We start from the raw sequence: 17,068 nt of genomic DNA, 5'->3' as shown, positions 1-17,068 counted from the left end.
AAGACCCAGGAAATGCTTCCTGCAGTCTGGAGCTCTGCTCATGGTTATCCTCTCTCGCTCTCTGGGTGCGGGGCAGCTGCAGGGTTTGGCTATCTCTGCTCCCTTGCATGAAATCGCTCATCTATCTATGGTGACTTCCATATTCCTATGACCAAGTCAATTCCATACCTCATTGGATGGTTTTAAGATTTTTTTTCCCTTAATAAACCAATCAAGGGGCTGGAGAGATGGCTTGTGGTTAAAACACCGGCTGGGTTGAAACATTCCCAGCATTCACATGGTGGTTCACACCTGTCCATCGCTCAGTTTCAGGGAATCTGACACCCACACACCAATGCACATAAAATTAAAAGAATTATTTAAAAAAAATCAATCAAAACAATGTCCTACTAGAGTAGAAAGACAGGGAAAGGGAAAGTGTTGTCACTGCAGCAGGGCTGTTCTAAAACAGTCATGTAGGCCACGCACACCACCTTCAAGTCAGTCCTTAGGAGGCAGTGGTCACATAAAGGCTTTGATTTCTGAGTATAAAAGTGTGGGAAACAACGCACCGAATGCCCAGCACGTCACTTTCTAGTTGTGCGAGCAGAGAAGCAAAGAAAGATGGTGCCACACAGAAAACAACTGCAGGAATTTAATTTTTCCTATCTTGTGATATTTTTTGGCAATTCGATACATATATATATACATATATATAATGTATTCTGATCATATTTATCCCTCCTACCCACTCTTGCTAATATCTTTCCTTTTCCCAGCAGCCTCTCTTCTAATTCTATGGTTTCTCTTTCTTTGGGGGGTGGGGGTAGGGATGGCACACTAAGTTTAATTAAGGCTGCGTATATGAGTAAGCGCAAGGTAGACTCAGAGCACTAGCAGCTTCACAGTGGCTACAGGACTGAAAAAACTCATAAGAGTTGTTCATTCTCTCTATAAAACTAGGAAGCAGCAATTAGAAAGGGAGGACGAAGGCTGGCAAGATGGCTCCTTGGTTACAGCACTTGGCATCTGGGCCTAGTGAACTGAGTACAGTCCCCAGGGAAAGTGACTCTGCCTGCCCTGAGCCATTTCACTGAATCTGGAAACAATTTTTAAAAAAATCAAAGTAATTTTCTAAATATGAATTAGACAATGGAATTTTATTAGATGAAAACCAGAATAGTTATTTGCACTGTGGTCGCTAAGTGGCCTTAAGAGTCTCTTATGTATTATAGCTACTCTTTTAGGCAATACATTCCCTTAGTTAAAGTTATGGTGAGAATTTTGAGAGTCAAAAGTACTCAGAGGTAATACAGATTTTTAACTCTCAAAATACAATGCTCTAAGCTGGGTGGTAGTGACACATGCATTTAATCCTAGCACTTGGAAGGCTGAGGCAGAGGCAGGCGGAACTCTGTGAGTTCCAGGACAGCCAAGGCTACACAGAGAAACCCTGTCTCACCAAAACCAAAATCAATTTCTCCCCCCAAAACATAAAACAAACAAGTAAACAAACAAACACAATTATAAACTATAGCTGACGCTGGACCATTCTTGTGTTATTTTGTGCCCCTAAGAATGCTGGTCTTTTATCCGAAGGGTACCTGGACATCATCTGTCCACACAGTGGACATAAACCATATGACTAAGTTCCATTAGATTAACACAGGCTGGCATTGATGCCCAGTGGGAACACATTGGTTAGGTCCCGTTTCATTTGTTATGGTTTTTCTTCTCAGTCTCATTTACTGGGAACAATGACAGTGCCTGTCACAGAATGTTCTCAGTGTTTCACTTGTTCCTATGGCCGTGACAAAGGGTTCCAAATGAAAAGACAGACCCGCTGTGACAGTGCACAGCAGGACAACAAGAAAATTTCTCTGACCTGGGCAATTAGGAAATCATAGAGATTATAGGATTTCTCTATTTCAAAAGATACAATCCTGACACTTAGGCTCTTGAGGGAGAATGTGAAAGGAATGGTTTCATCATTGAGAAATAAAAGAGCAAAGGTCACAAGACATTCCAAATAGAGCAAGGAGGTGTGCTTGCCAAGGCCAAAGGGATCTGATACCCACACTAGACTCCTGAAATGGAACTGTGAATTTAATTCGTGCAAACTGGAGGTACTCACAAATTATAGATGAGATTCCATGACGTAAGTGTATATCTTTTAACTTGCTAAATGAAACACACAGCAGTTTGGTACCAAGTTATCTAATTAGCACAGGGTAGCTAGAGTGATGCTGTAGTACAAATCTTGAAATTTATGAGAAGAAAATTATTGTACTTCCAAGTACAAGTTAAAATCACCACCGTACTTTGCAGACTGGAACAGAGATATGCAAAGTCACACAAGACAGAAATACTTGAAAGTAACAGGATGAATATATTATCTGTCTAAAGATAGAATACATCAATCAGAAAGGAGATATGTTATATGTTAATCAGGCAATGAAGAAGAAAAAGAAACTATTTAGTAATGTAGAAGTTGCCACTGTCTCTCCATTTATGTCAAAGACAGGAATTTAACAGCCGGGTTACTCCTAATCCCAGGAAGAAGGCTCTTGCTGATAAGGAGATGGGAACCTGGGGCTTCAACCAATGGATTTATTTATTTATTTCTGAGATATAAAACCATTTCTGTTTTAAGATAGATTTGTCAGGTAGCTATCTTGGTGCAACTGAACAGATGCTTCACACAGCCTGTTTGGACTTCATGGTTACTAAGGGCTCTGGTCTGGCTTTGCCTGTTTGCTGCTCAGCACGCAGCCTTCCACTCTGCACTGCAGTTTATCTCTCTGGCAGATAACAAAAGGCCCTCCTCAGTAAATGAAGTCATTTTCCCCCCTTATTCTCTTTAGCATACCAGTGCTTGGTTGGAAGGCTGGCCTGTGGCTCTTAGCTTTAGTGAGATCTCTCTCAGACCCTCTTTCCAGAAGTATCCAGGGCACTGACTGGATTGTCAGAGCCCCCACTCTAAACACAAACTGCAGAGGTTTGGAACCCGACCCTGCACTAGACAGCAGGCACGTACCTTACTTTCTCTTTGCCTTACTTTTCTTATTAGTAAAACAGGGTTAAAGATAACTGTCTTGGAGAACTGCAAGTTTGGAGCCAGCTTGGGTTACACAGTGAGTTCAAGCCCAGCCTGAGTTTCCAAACCACACGGTCTGGGGCTAGTGAGATGGATCAGTGGGTAAAAATGTTTGGTGCCAAGCCCAATAACTTGAGTTTGATCCCTAAAACTCACATGGTGGAAGAAAATCCCAGCTCCTGCAAGCTGCCCTCTGACCTCCACACTTGTGCCATGACATGTAGTTGTCCATGCACATACAAACAAAGAGAAAATAAGTAAATGAAACAAAAACAAAAAAACACCAAAAATAAGGTCTTGGAATGTAGCTCAGTGGTAGAGTGCTATTTAGTTGGCACACAGCCTTGGAGTTGGATTCCTAGCCCTTCACAAAATCTGCCCCAACCCCAGCTAGTTAGGGTAGAATATGAAGGTTATCTACTTCACTATTATAAAGTGTGACTCACACACACAGACTGTGTTAACTATGCCAATATGAACATTCGACCGATAACTGACATTAGGGTGTTGTCTCATTTTAGGATCTAGTGTTAATACCGCACAGTCAGCAGAGTAGGACCTTTGTAGTTTGCTTTAAACACAGAGCAGCAAGTAGCCCTGCTGGCCTGAACTCACTATGTAGTGAAGAGACTTCCCACTTCCACCCCTGCGGGTGTGCTGGTATTACAGGCATGCATAGCCCTATATTACGTGGTGGTAAGGATCGAACCAAGAGCTTCAAGCAAACAAACTGAGTGTTCTATCCACTGGGCTCCATCCCAAGCCCCAGTGTGGGTTTATAGTCAGAAAAACAGTTGCTAATTCCAGGATTACCAATGACATAGCTTTAACTTCAGCTTGTCTTCTAGTCCCCCCCCCCACATTATATATTTTATTTGTATATATATATATATATATATGTATATATATGCAGCACATGTGTGAAGATGTCCTCCTATGTAAGAGGAAGTTGGAGTTCCAGACCAGATACTTGTGAGAAGAGCAATATGGGTGCCGGGAGCTGAACTCAAACCCCCTGGAAGAACAACAAGTAGCCTTAATTGTTGGGTTATCTCCTCAGCACCTTGGTTTCTCTTCTATAGGGCTTCATTATGTAGCCCAGGTTGGCCCGCCTTAGCTTCCACACCTACCTTACTCTCTCTACTTCTATCTTAGCAGTGTGTTGTGAAATCCAGTGCTTGGAGCCTGGTTTAGTCATAAATAAAAGACGTTGAGAAAGCTGCTTTATTCACAAAGAGTCAACGGAATGTAGCCTCGGGGGAATTGGAGAGGCGGTCTGTTTTCAGTTTAACTGGAGAACTACATAACAGTTGTTTATTATTATTATTGTTTTAAAGTTTACTTTTTGAAAAAAATAAAACCCATATATAATTTATAAAACCCAACCTACCCACTCTCTGGCCCATATTAAAATGTCTCTGTATGACGGCTCAGCAGGTATGCTGCTTGCCTAGCTTGCACAAAGCCCTGGCAACACAAATCGGCATGGTGGCACATGTCTGTAATCTCAGTACTCAGGAGGTAGAGGCAGGGGAATCAGTAGTTCAAACTACAGATAAGTTCAGGGTTTGTCTGGGATACTTGAGACCATTTCAAAACAAACAAGCCAGAGCCCCTCAAGACTTCTTTCCTTTATATTTCCCTAACAATGCCCCAGAGTAAGCCTGACAAGGGTATGAAAACAGCCTTAAGGACCAGTGAGAGGACCCAGAGAGTAAAGGTACCTGCTCCTAAGCCAGACGATCTGAGTTTGATCCCCGTAACTCTATAAGATATGCGAGAATTCCCACAAGCTGTCCTCTGACGTCTACACGGCTACACGGCTACACGTCTACACGGCTACACGGCACAGGTATGCCCACGTCACATGATAAACAAACAAATCTTAAAAAAAATACAAGTCAGGTGATGTTGGCACAAGCCTTTAATCCCAGCTCTCAGGAGGCAGAGGCAGGCAGATCTCTGAGTTTGAGGCCAGACTGGTCTACAGATTGATTTCCAGGACAGCTAGGGCTACACAGAGAAACCCTATCTCAAAGAAAACAACAACAAAAAACAAAGAACAAAAACAAAAAACCCCAAAAATCAAAAAAACAAACCACGAAGAAAAAAATTAAACGAACCACAACAAAACCGCCAGGCAGGACAACCTAACGGAAGTGCCAGACTTTTCTGGAATAGTTCTCTCACTGCAGTGGGAATGTTCCAGCTTGGTTCATAAGAAAAGCCCCTTCCCCTCACAGTCTCTCCAGTCTCATTAAGTACTGTGGGACCACAGGCAGCAAGCTGTCTGTAGTGTGCCCTGTTGTTGCAGAACGAGAAAGCCCAGAACACCAGGGCCAGAGGTAGTAATTAGGTGACTCTCGTATCTGTGATAGCCTCATTAGACTTCCTACTAAATGTCAAATAGAATCCATACTGCTTTGAAGAGTTAAAGTATTTGAAAATCTGCACAAGATACAACTGGACTAAAAATCCTAGTTTAACTGATTCCCAATCAGAAAATCACTACGGTTTCCTTAATGTATTATGCAGTATGGCTTAATTCTGAATAAAATATTTTTAGCTTACAAAGATTTACAGCTCTGAAGAATACAGAATAAGAAAATTAGCTGTAGATTACTCTAATATTATTAGTGACGGAGCCTTTCTGTGCAAGGAAACCCAAACCAAGCATGCAGTGGGTGCTGGCCATTATTCACACTTTTCTAGAGAAGACAGGGCCTGAGATAGCTCAGAAGGTGCAGGTGCCCCTGCTAAGCTTGACATCCTAGCTGGGTCTTTGGCACCTGAACTTGGACAGCAGGACTGACTGCCAAAGGTTGTCCTCTGACTTTACATGCACATGTGCGTTTGTGTCAGTGCAACATACGCACACACATAATAAATATAATAGGAAAGAATAATAAGAGCTTACTGAGTAAAAGAAGAGCAAATGAGATATGGCGTACCTGTTTTATACCCTTAAGACTGGGTATAAGAAATTTCAGAGAAAGAAAAATGAAGTACTTTCATTGGTAAAAAGGTATTAAAATGAAACAATACCTACATTACAATCATCCACAGATTTAGCTGTCCCACGATTCATGACCACTCTTCAGTAGAAGGTGGCAACAGTCATCCCCACTGGCCCTTAAAACTGTTTTCAGCCTTGTCTCATTTACCAGGATAGACTCCTGTGGGTTGGCACTCAGGGCTCTAAAGCCTTCTAGAGACAGCCTGGCTCAACTACACTGTACTTTGAGTAATTTATACTTAAAAACCTACCTTTCACAATTTCTTTTTTGAGTATTTACTCCCCAAATGATTTCATCCTTATTAAATTTGTTTCTTGGATTTTTTTTTTGTTTTTTGTTTGTTTGTTTGTTTTTCGAGACGGGATTTCTCTGTGTAGCCCTGGCTGGTCTTGAACTCAGAGATCTGCCTGCCTCTACTTCCTGAAGGCTGGGATTAAAGGCGTGTGCCACCACACCAGGCTCAAATTTGTTCCTTACTGAGCCTAAATCAGTGAAAAACTTTACTGTTCCTAAGTATCACACACGCCCACTATCAGGCACTGAGGCCTGATGGACTATCTATTATACTTGCTGGGACTTGTTTATGCAAGATTCCGACACAATTCCTCTTGTGAAAATGACTAGGGTAGAGCATAGTAGTAAATGACCTTTGCCAAACACATATTATCCCTGCAGTAAAATCTCCTTGCAATACAAAGATAGTAGTAGTTAGAAGGAGCACTGGGAGTTGATTACTTTTAAAAAGAGATGAAAGGTTGTTAAATTAGTAAGTCTTGGCTTTTGGTTATAGACAGGGTTAAAATGTTTGACTTAAACATGAAGTAAGCGAGTCTGTACCTCCAACAAATGCATCTCCAGCTCCATTGGTGTCAATGATTTCTTTCTGGTTTTGATCCAAGACAGCAAAAGCAGTGACTTCATTTTCTGTAATGAAAGCAAAAGAAAGGCATAATGCTCAGTACATAATACCACCCAGCAAAGCTCGACACTCCTGGAGTTTCGTTAAGAATTAGTTTGTATTCTGTACTGGAGGGCGTGGGAACCACAGTGCAAAGCAGCACTTTGTGTAATTCTCAACATTCAGATGGTGGGTGTGTCTTACAAGAGCCACACCCAGATATCTTATGTTCCTGGGGAGACTGGAAATGGTAGCAGCACTCTCTTTTGGACAGTTCAAATGACTGAACAGAAACTGTGAGCAAAAGGAAGTATTTCTGTGGACTGGATCACGAGCCCTACTAATCTTCAATCCTGGTTGGGTTGCTGGCAGTGAAATCTGGGGTGCACTGAAAGAGCTTCAAATTTTAAAATGTAAATAATAAGTCTTGAACACCATTCTACAGAGAATCACAATGGCATACTTCATGCCCATGTCAAAGATTATTGATTTTAGTTGGTTTGTTACAGATAACCTAATCTGATTATCCTTTGCCAACTGCCCAGTAGCTAACAAAAGACACAGCTACCACAAAATGTATGGGCAGAAGAGTGGGGACAGTGTGTTCTGAAGCAGTCTGAACTACTGATTTCCCCTGCCTCCTGAGTACTGAGATTACAGACATGTGCCACCATGCCCGATTTGTGTTGCCAGGAATCTAGCAAGCTAGGCAAGCAGCATACCAACTGAGCCGTCATACAGAGACATTTTAATATGGGCCAGAGAGTGGGTAGGTTGGGTTTTATAAATTATATATTAAAAAAGTAACACATAATATTAATAATAACAATAACAACAACAATAATAAAAACTGTCCTGTAGTTCTCCCTACAGAGGAACCTCATTCAGGACTCTAAGCTTGGCCCATGACAGATGTGGAGTACTATGATGAAATCTGGCCAAAAAGACATCTGCAAATGATTGCACAGTGTTTTCTTATTGGACTACTGAACTTCTGAAGTGACAAATTTGCATCCTATGGAGACAGACATGGCTAATGACTTGCAAACTTCAACCTCACCTCAGAGCAAAGAGATAGGAGATCTTAAAACCTTAAAAAAGAACTTACTGAGAAAAGATCTTAAGAATTAAGGTGTAAGCCTTCTTAGCACATGTGTGCAGGTGTGTAGCATATGCCTGCAATCCCAGTACTAAGAGAACAAAGGTGAAAATTAGTATTATGAGTTTGGAGCTAGTATAGCCTATAATGAAACCCTTTCTTTAAAAACAAAACAAAACAAACAAACAAACAAAAAAACAGAACAAGGGCCATATTCTATAGACTGGCCAACAGAAAGTAGCAGTGCTTCCTTTCTGAATACTCCATCTTCCAAGGTCTGGGATTACAGGTGTTTATTACTATTTTAGCTCAAAGAAAGAATCAACACAATAGACACAGATATGTTAAAGAAAAAAATGCTCCCACCGAGTGGGTGTGGTAAAGAATGTCCGTAGTCACAGAACTGCCGAGATTAATCTTGGGTTGGGGGCCAGTCTAGGCTATGAAATGAGACTGTATCTCTTAAAACCAACAGAAACCAATAAAATTGATCTTCTCAAAACTGCAGATATTCAATAAGACAAATGCTGACATTCAACAAGACATGTGTACTTAGCAAGCCAGAAGCAGGTTGTCAAGTGGCTCCAGTCTATGGCCTCATGGACTTCACATGTCTCAGTACAGCTAGGATACTAGCCCAGCACATTCGCAGATGACAGAGTTAGATTGCAGTGTCAAAAGTCTGGACAGCTTTGGGTGCTAAAAACCCAGAATTATCTATTCAATTGTAATTAACACTGGTAAGATGACTCATGGCTGTAATCTCAGCATGTGGAATGTGGAGTCAGGAAGATCATAGAGGCCAGCCTGGGTTATATAATGAATTTAAGATCAGCCTGGGTTTCCAGGACTTGGCCATTATCTCACATTTTCTCAGGTTCCCAATAAGATTATCAGTGCCCCAATAGGAAGTAGTATAAAAAACTATGCCCAAATTAAATATTATTTATGAATGTTTGTTTTCATTTAAGGAGGGTTGGTTATAATTGGTTAATAGCCATAGTCAGTGTTTAACTAAAGAAGAAATGGGAATATGATATAAAAATGGGAAAAAAGGGCAGATTATTAAATCTACCTTAATCTAAAAAACAATTGTTTATCTCACAGTAATTTACATTGGTACGGATTTTAGTCTATTGGTATAAGTCTAAGGTTAATTTTGTTAAATTGTATGTATATTTTTACTTTTGTTTAAGGTATTATGTTTATGCAGTTCATTTAAAAGGGTAATGTATAGTTAAAAAATAAAAATTAATAGTCAACTATAATAGTCAAGCTTATAGCTATGTTGGTTAGGTTTTCTAGATATGCAGAAATATATTTCAGATGGACAGGTAATCTTTGAATACTTCAAAGACCTATAGAATATGGCATTTAAATGTTTTAATAACTTAAACTTTTCTTGACAATGAGACATATCTGCTCATGGCAGCACAAATTACAAATTAGGATGATGGGCATTGAAGAAACTTGTTATGGAGTTTGCTTTCAAAGTAGCAAGGCTAACCATTTAGGCAAGAAACTGCTCTTGCCTGGACTGCTTGACTGTATGCTATATAAACTTGACATGGAGGGCCCACAGAAAAATGACCCCTAACCTGTGCCAAAACAAGGCAGGATGATCCTTCAGGGTTCTTGTTTCACAGAAGAAACTGCCAGATCCAGGACATGGAGGAAACCAACTTTGCCAATATAGGCATGACAGTCCTACAAATTTCCTGCCTCACTGAAAGGTTTGCCAGATAACCTAGGCTGAGGATTGATGCACCAACATTACAGAAGAACTTTGGGTGACTGTCTAGGCCAGATACCTCTGTCATTTCTAGAGTTTTGGAAGTTGCTTGCTTGCATTTTCTGTTTTCTCAGGTGATATTATATCCTTATGGGGTCTTTGATGGAGCTGAAGACTAGATAGCTATAATTAATTTTCCTTAGTTATGATAAAAGATAAATTAGATATGAAACTTTGGACTCACAAAGAGAGGATAGATGATAGAGTATTTTCTTTAATTTTGCCAAATACAAATAAATAGACTAAATATTATAACTGAAGTTCTTGCTTGATAACTGTTTTGTTACATGTAATTTTACAATGATAAAGTTAAAACCTTTCTTGTTGATTAGACAGAAAAGGGGAAATAATGTGGGATGTCTTTATGTATTCTGTGAATATGTGTTGTTCTCATTGGTTGATAAAGCTCCTTTGGCCTATGGCAAAGGAGGACAGAGCCAGGTGGGAAATCCAAGCAGAGATACAGGTTAAGAAGGGCAAAGTCTTGGAGACACCAGCCAGTCACCAAGGAAGCAAGACATGTAGAAAATGAGGTAATACCATGGCTACATGGGAATACATAGATGAATAGAAATGAGTTTATTTAAATGTAATAGTTAACTAGAAATAACCCTGAGCCAATGACCAAGCCTTTATAATTAATAATATAAGCCTTTGAGTGGTTATTGGGGAACTGGCGGGCAGGCGAGAAATCTCCATTTACAAAGCTGGTTGTGGTGATGCACACTTTTAATCTTAGCACCTGGGAGACAGAGGCATTCGAGTTCCAGTCCAAACAAGACTACAATACTGAGACCCAGTCTCAACCTCTCCCCCTACAAGCATAAAATCAATAAACCAAACCAAAATATACAAACAATAACCCATACAAAAACAAAGTATGGGAGGGCAGAAGGGATCAGAGGTTACACCCTGTCTCTAAAGAGCTATTATAGTAGTGGCTAATGGCGTTGGTGGGCGGAGGGAGGGGACTCATTTTCTGCAGTGGTATGTAACTGCAGGCAAATTACCCATGCTCTGGTGAATACCCTATACTCATGCAAGCAACTCTAAATTCAGTCAGAAATAAAACACAACAAAAAATACACAACAAAACAAGATAAGACAAAAAAGAAATACCCCCACTCCCCCAAGACAGAGTCTCACTGTGCAGCCCTGGCTATTGTGTAACTCACTATGTAGGTCTGGCTAGCCTTGATCTTCCTGCCTCTGCCACCTAATTCTTGGATTAAAGGTGTGTTGCAGGACAAGAGGTAAGAAATGCTTTTTGATATTTTACCATAGGCTGGCACAAGGTTGATATATTAGTTACTTTTAAGTGGTCAAGACCAAAATAAATTTCTGAAACATACATAAAAAGTGGATGGCTCCTGAGGAAAACTGCCTAACGTGATTTCCTGGCCTCCATAGACACACACATGTACATTCACATATGCATAAGAAATAAACTAAACTAAACTCCTCCCAAACGCAAGATGTTTCAGATAAAGAGCTTGCCACCAAGCCTAATGACCTGAATTCCGTCTGCCTTGCAGAATGGATGGAGAAGGCTGACTCCTACAAGCTGTTCTCTTACTTCCTCACAAGTCAGACTCTATGCTCTGTTAAAATATTCTTCTTCTTAATTAATTAATTAGTTAATTAACTAATTCAAATATTCTATTTAAGAGCTTACAGGCATGGCGGCACATACCTTTGATCTCAGTACTTGGGAGGCAGAGGCAGGTGGATTGCTGTGTGTTTGAGGCCAGGGCAGTGTACATAGCTAGCTCCAGGAAGTTGACAAACAAACAAATGAGTTCACAAGGACTGGGCTGAGAGTACAGTGGTATGTGGGGTAAGACTGAAAAGTTGGGAATGACCGCAAATGTTCATGGAGCATCTTTATTTTGCAATAAAAAATATTCACAATTGGTTAATATAATGATTACACAACTGTAAACATAAGAACAGCTCTTAAAATGTATACTTGAAATGTGTGAGTTGTGTGGTATGTGATATCTCATTGAAGGTATTTAAAAAGATATCATAATATCCAGGCTACTCAGAACACATGAAGCTCTTTCTAAATTACTAAGCAGAGAATGTTTTACTGTTGTATTACAATCTATTGTATAAACACACTGGTGTAGGAGGTCCTTCTGTTCTTGTGTTGCTTTTATTGGTTAATAAATAAAGAAACTGCCTTGGCCTAGTTGATAGAGCAGAACTTAGGTAGGTGGGGAAGACAGAACTGAATGCTGGGAGGAAGAAAGATGGAGTAGGAGAAAGACACCATGAAGCCGCCAGAGACAGACGTGACAAATCTTTTCCGGTAAGCCACTGCCACGTGGTGATACACAGATAAATAGAAACGGGTTAAACTGAGATGTAAGAGTTAGCCAATAAGAAGTTAGAGCTAACGGGCCAAGCAGTGTTTTAATGAATACAGTTTCTGTGTAGATATTTCGGGAGTAAGCTAGCAGGGCAGCTGGGATGAACAAGTGGCCCCACCCTGCAACAAACACATTATCATTTATTTCCCAGGACTTGCAGTTTATCTTTATCACACACAATGCTGCAAAGCATTAAAGTTTTTATCTTGAACATCATTTGAATTTAATTATTGTATTTAATAGGCAAGTCAATGATATCATTCCTACTTTACCCAGGGAACTGACACAAATAAACCAAGTTGTTATACTAATAGCATGAAATGTGCCTTAATGAGTAAGGAAGAAATGAGAATGCAGGAAATGCTTCTTCTCACTAGGACACACACATCAGGATATGAGCAAAGATGCCCTGCTCAGACTGCCCTAATAAACAGGGTAATGAAACAGATGACAAACTCTAATAATGAAGATTTATAGAACAATCCTAATTAACAAGGACTTTGGGGAATGAGAAGCTCTGAGTTAATTTAATTTTCTGGTTAACTTGGAAGTTTAACTGGTTAAATTTGGAAATTTTTCTAAATGTATTAACATAACATATTAATATACCATGACATCCCTGCTTTAATTAATTTATGGATCTCAATGAAAATTTTCTTTGAGAATAGAGAATCTTATAGTATATGTGAAATCATTATTCTGAGCATCACTCCTTCCTATAGTTCTCAAGGTAGAAAGTCTTTCATGAAAAGCAGGCTGAGTAGAATGCTGGGAATGTTTACATTAAAGTCTAAAACCAATCATGGTTTATGTTTGATTTGGACTCAGCTCCTTTATTTAAATCATGTTTATTAAAAGATTATCTCATGTCAGGGACGGAACATAGACATGTCAATGGTACAGACCAAACTCTGGCTTTGATGGGGCCTACACTCTGTCAGTTATGTCTCAGGTGAAGTAGTACACCAAGACCAAGTATGGCAGCAGGAGAGTTAAGGTGTGATGTTTCCGCTATGATGAGGAAAAGGAGGCCATGTGACAATCCAGGGTTAAAGTGCAGACAGAGGCTGTGGGATAGCAACAAGACTGATGGGCTGGCTGTGCCAAACATAAAGTAGGCTCTGTCACTGGAGTATAGTGAGTACAAATGTTTGCTTCTTTTTTGGTTTTTCAAGACAGTGTTTCTCTGGGTAGTTCTGGCTGTGCTGGAACTCACTCTGTAGACCAGGCTGGCCTTGGACCCAGAGATCCACTACCTCTCCCTACCAAGTGCTAGAATTAAGGCGTGCACCACCAGAGTCCAGCTCAAATGCTTTTTTTATTGGTGCTTTTTTAAAAATTTGCTTTTGGAGCTCAAGGACATTTTTACTAGAATTTGAAAGAAAAACCCCATGGTAGGCAACCTGTAGATCTTCAAATCTGCCTGGAGAACAGAGGAGAAAAAAGCCATGCTGTTCTAAGCTGGAGAGGGGGTCAGAAACATGGCTGACAGGCAGCCCATGGCGAGAGGAAAAAGCATAGATTCCCAAATCCCTTTAATCCCAGTATTTAGGAGGCAGAGACAGAGGATCTCTTAGTTCAGATAGAGTCCAGCAATTTCTCAAAACTTTGAAAGTCAGAGGTTTGGATTTGATGCATCAGAAGATACGAGGCAACTATGGTCTCGTGAGTGAAATCACACTGTGCTAAGTGTGTGCACTAAGTGCTGTATACACAACCTCATGTAATGTCCACGGAGGTCCCACAAGTTGGGGACAGTTAGCTGACTGTATAAACAAACCCACTGAGGCTCACAGGCTGTCACCTGCCTAGGGGCTCATGGGAAAGGCAGGTCTTTGGGACAGAATGAATGAGAAAGAAGTAGGAAATGCAAATTTCAGGTCCCTACTCAAGCAATATTGCCGCCATTTGTGTGACCACAACAAAACAGGTTTGGATTAAGCATTATACAGCAGTTAATTAAAACTGAAATTCCCCTAACCCTGATAACTAAGTTTGACTAAATTGCTAAAACTCCCTAAGAAAGGTGGTATGACATGATTGAGATGACGAGCCAGGCTTGGTTACCTGGCATCCTGGGAGAAAAGAAGCAGTTGTGCTGATTTAAAATACAATCCATGCCCTAGTCATAATCTTATTGAAAATAAACTTTATCTACCATCTAAAAATGTAGTGTGGCACACTAATTTTCCCCTCTAGAGTTCCCTGATGATTTAGTTCCTTTCTTAACTAACTTTCTCCATTAAGGAGTACACTGGACAGACAGGTACTAGCCACTCCCACAGGGGTGTGTGTGTGTGTGTGTGTGTGTGTGTGTGTGTGTGTGTGTGTGTGTGTGTGAAAACTCTTATCTGATTTTCTATGAGGCACAAGAATTCTGACCCTGGAACCTGCTAGGCTAGGGCATTACTGTATTCAGGGTACATATGACTGGGAACATTTGTAATGAGGAGGACAAGGAAGACCAGTGTAGAACTAAGAACAAATGTAGAACGAGGACAACAAGGAAGACTGAGGAGAGAAGAATATGGAAACATGGACAGACAAGTCCCATTTTGAGTAAATTTCTTACCCCTCATATTTTAACCCTCAGATTTCAAACCCCTCTTTAGCTACTTATGGTGTCTTTAATTGATCCCTCAAAGAGAATCTTAAAGGCAAAACCTTTTAAGGCTCTCGTTATGTGTAGTCTACCTGCACATCAAGATTTAGAACCATTGGGCTGGGCGGTGGTGGCGCACGCCTTTAATCCCAGCACTCGGGAGGCAGAGGCAGGTGGATCTCTGTGAGTTCGAGGCCAGCCTGGTCTACAAGAGCTAGTTCCAGGACAGGCACCAAAGCTACAGAGAAACCCTGTCTCAACCCCGCCCCCCCCCCCCAAAAGATCAGATCTAGAACCATAATACCTAACGCAGCAGTCACTAACTACTAAATGATTTGGTTGCATTATGGCCACAGGTGCTCAGGAGCCACAGGTGGCCACATGGCTGTCACAGTGGCAGGTACGGAATGTGCCCTCACTGCAGAAAGGTCTGTACTCAGTGTTGTAAATATTTTCACCACTCAGGAAATTTCTTTGTGTCCTTTTAGAGCCAAACTCCTATTCAAATAAAAAGAAGAACCAAAAGGCTACCATTCCAAAGAGTCCATGGATAAGAATATAAAAATATAGATTCCAGAAATAAGAACATAGAAATAAAGAAATATAAAGTATTAAGCATAGGAGAATGAGAACAGACTGTCAGCAGTTTAAGGGTTAACTATTAACAGTGGGTCACTCCACTTTATAACCCATAGCTCTATTTGCAAGGCTGAAGCAGCCCTCTGCAAACTTGGAGTCACTCTTGCAAACTGAGGATCAGATTTTAGATACCCCTCCAGCCACTCATGATCAGAAATTGATGCGAGCTGAGTTAACTTTTACATGATGGATGTACATGACTTTTGACCTTTTGGTTTTATGTTGTCTCATACCTTCCCTGCTATGCGAAACTGGCAGTGTCAGGGGGAGGGTCAGAGCCTTGGTAAACCCTATCAAGGAACACCAGGGAAAAACAATGGACTAAATACAAGACAAGTTTAACTGAAAAACTGTTAATGGAAATTGCAAAGAAGGGCAATTTGTATCTGAGTTTTACCTTGAAATTGTAAAAGTTCTTTTGTTATTGCCTAATGCTTGCTATAAAAGGAGGAGTTCAGAACCTGGCCTTTGCCACAGTCTTACAAGTCCATCTCTCTGGCTGTGGTCTCAGCCAGATAAGCCTTTTATGACCCATGGAGATTTATTTTTTATTTTTTATTTATTTTTTCCTGGAATAAAATTTGTTTCTGGCTTATTTGACTTTGGGGGGGGGGTCTGTCCCCATCTTTGTGCGATTCCCCCCCACCATGTACTCAACAGTTCTAGAGTCTATCACTGTAAATCAGTACTGCTTGTGGCCAGGAGGATGGCTCTGTGGGTAAAACACTTGGTGTACAAGACTGAAAGTTTGAGTTAGGGTCTTCAGAATCAATGTAAAGCTGGACACAGCACACAAGTTTCCTTCCTTCCTTCCTTCCTTCCTTCCTTCCTTCCTTCCTTCCTTCCTTCCTTCCTTCCTTCCTTCCTGTGTGCATAGCATGATGTATATATGTTCATGGGGCAATCCTGAGTGCAAATCTATAGAGGGGGTCCTTTTATCCACCTTTGCATGGGTAAAGGCACCAACAGACTTTACTTGCTGAACCGTCTTACTGGCCCAATAGCACGAGATGGAAAGTGGAAAGGGCAGACTCTTTAGATGCCTGAGGGCCAGCTATCCTGGCATAAGTCTCAATGAACAAGATACCTGATTTAAACAAGGTAGAAGAAGGTCAGGACCAACATACATGCACACAACAGAGATTGAAAACAAAACCTGCAACACACAAAACAAATCAGAGCTTGCCCTAAATTTGAGTAAATGTACTCATTTTTCTGTATATCGGGCTTACAACCTAAACTCACTTTTAGGACATTTTTGAAATTCCTTCATATCGCTATGAATATCACTCACCTACTTCTAATAACTGTGCAGTGGTGTGTGCAGCCTTCCCATATGGCTGACTCTGCATATATCAAACATTCCTTAAATCTAAGTGAGGTGAAGCGGTAGCAGCTCAAGCTTGTAATCCTAGGACTCAAGAAGCTAGGGAAGAAGGATTGCTGGAGGATACACACTAAGTTTGAGGCCAGCCTAGGTTATTGAAAAAGAGACTCTACGTTAAATAACAACAAACAACAACAACAACAACAATAATAGTAAACAAACGCTTCTGATTCCACCAAACTA

At 40.6% G+C, this 17,068-nt stretch overlaps 1 protein-coding gene across 1 annotated transcript in view; it reads right to left on the bottom strand.

Annotated features, from left to right (window-relative positions):
- The window catches only part of Adk (adenosine kinase), a 356,406-nt gene that overhangs the window by 15,927 nt on the left and 323,411 nt on the right, over positions 1-17,068 (bottom strand). The window contains exon 10 of the mRNA XM_048426516.3: positions 6,931-7,017. Within this exon, the coding sequence (XP_048282473.2) occupies positions 6,931-7,017 (87 nt within the window). The remainder of the gene's footprint in view (positions 1-6,930; positions 7,018-17,068) is intronic.

The sequence above is a fragment of the Myodes glareolus genome, chromosome 12 (genome assembly GCF_982192425.1).
Source record: "Myodes glareolus chromosome 12, mMyoGla1.1, whole genome shotgun sequence".
Lineage (NCBI taxonomy): Eukaryota > Metazoa > Chordata > Mammalia > Rodentia > Cricetidae > Myodes > Myodes glareolus.
This window is presented reverse-complemented; position numbering and strand designations above follow the sequence as displayed.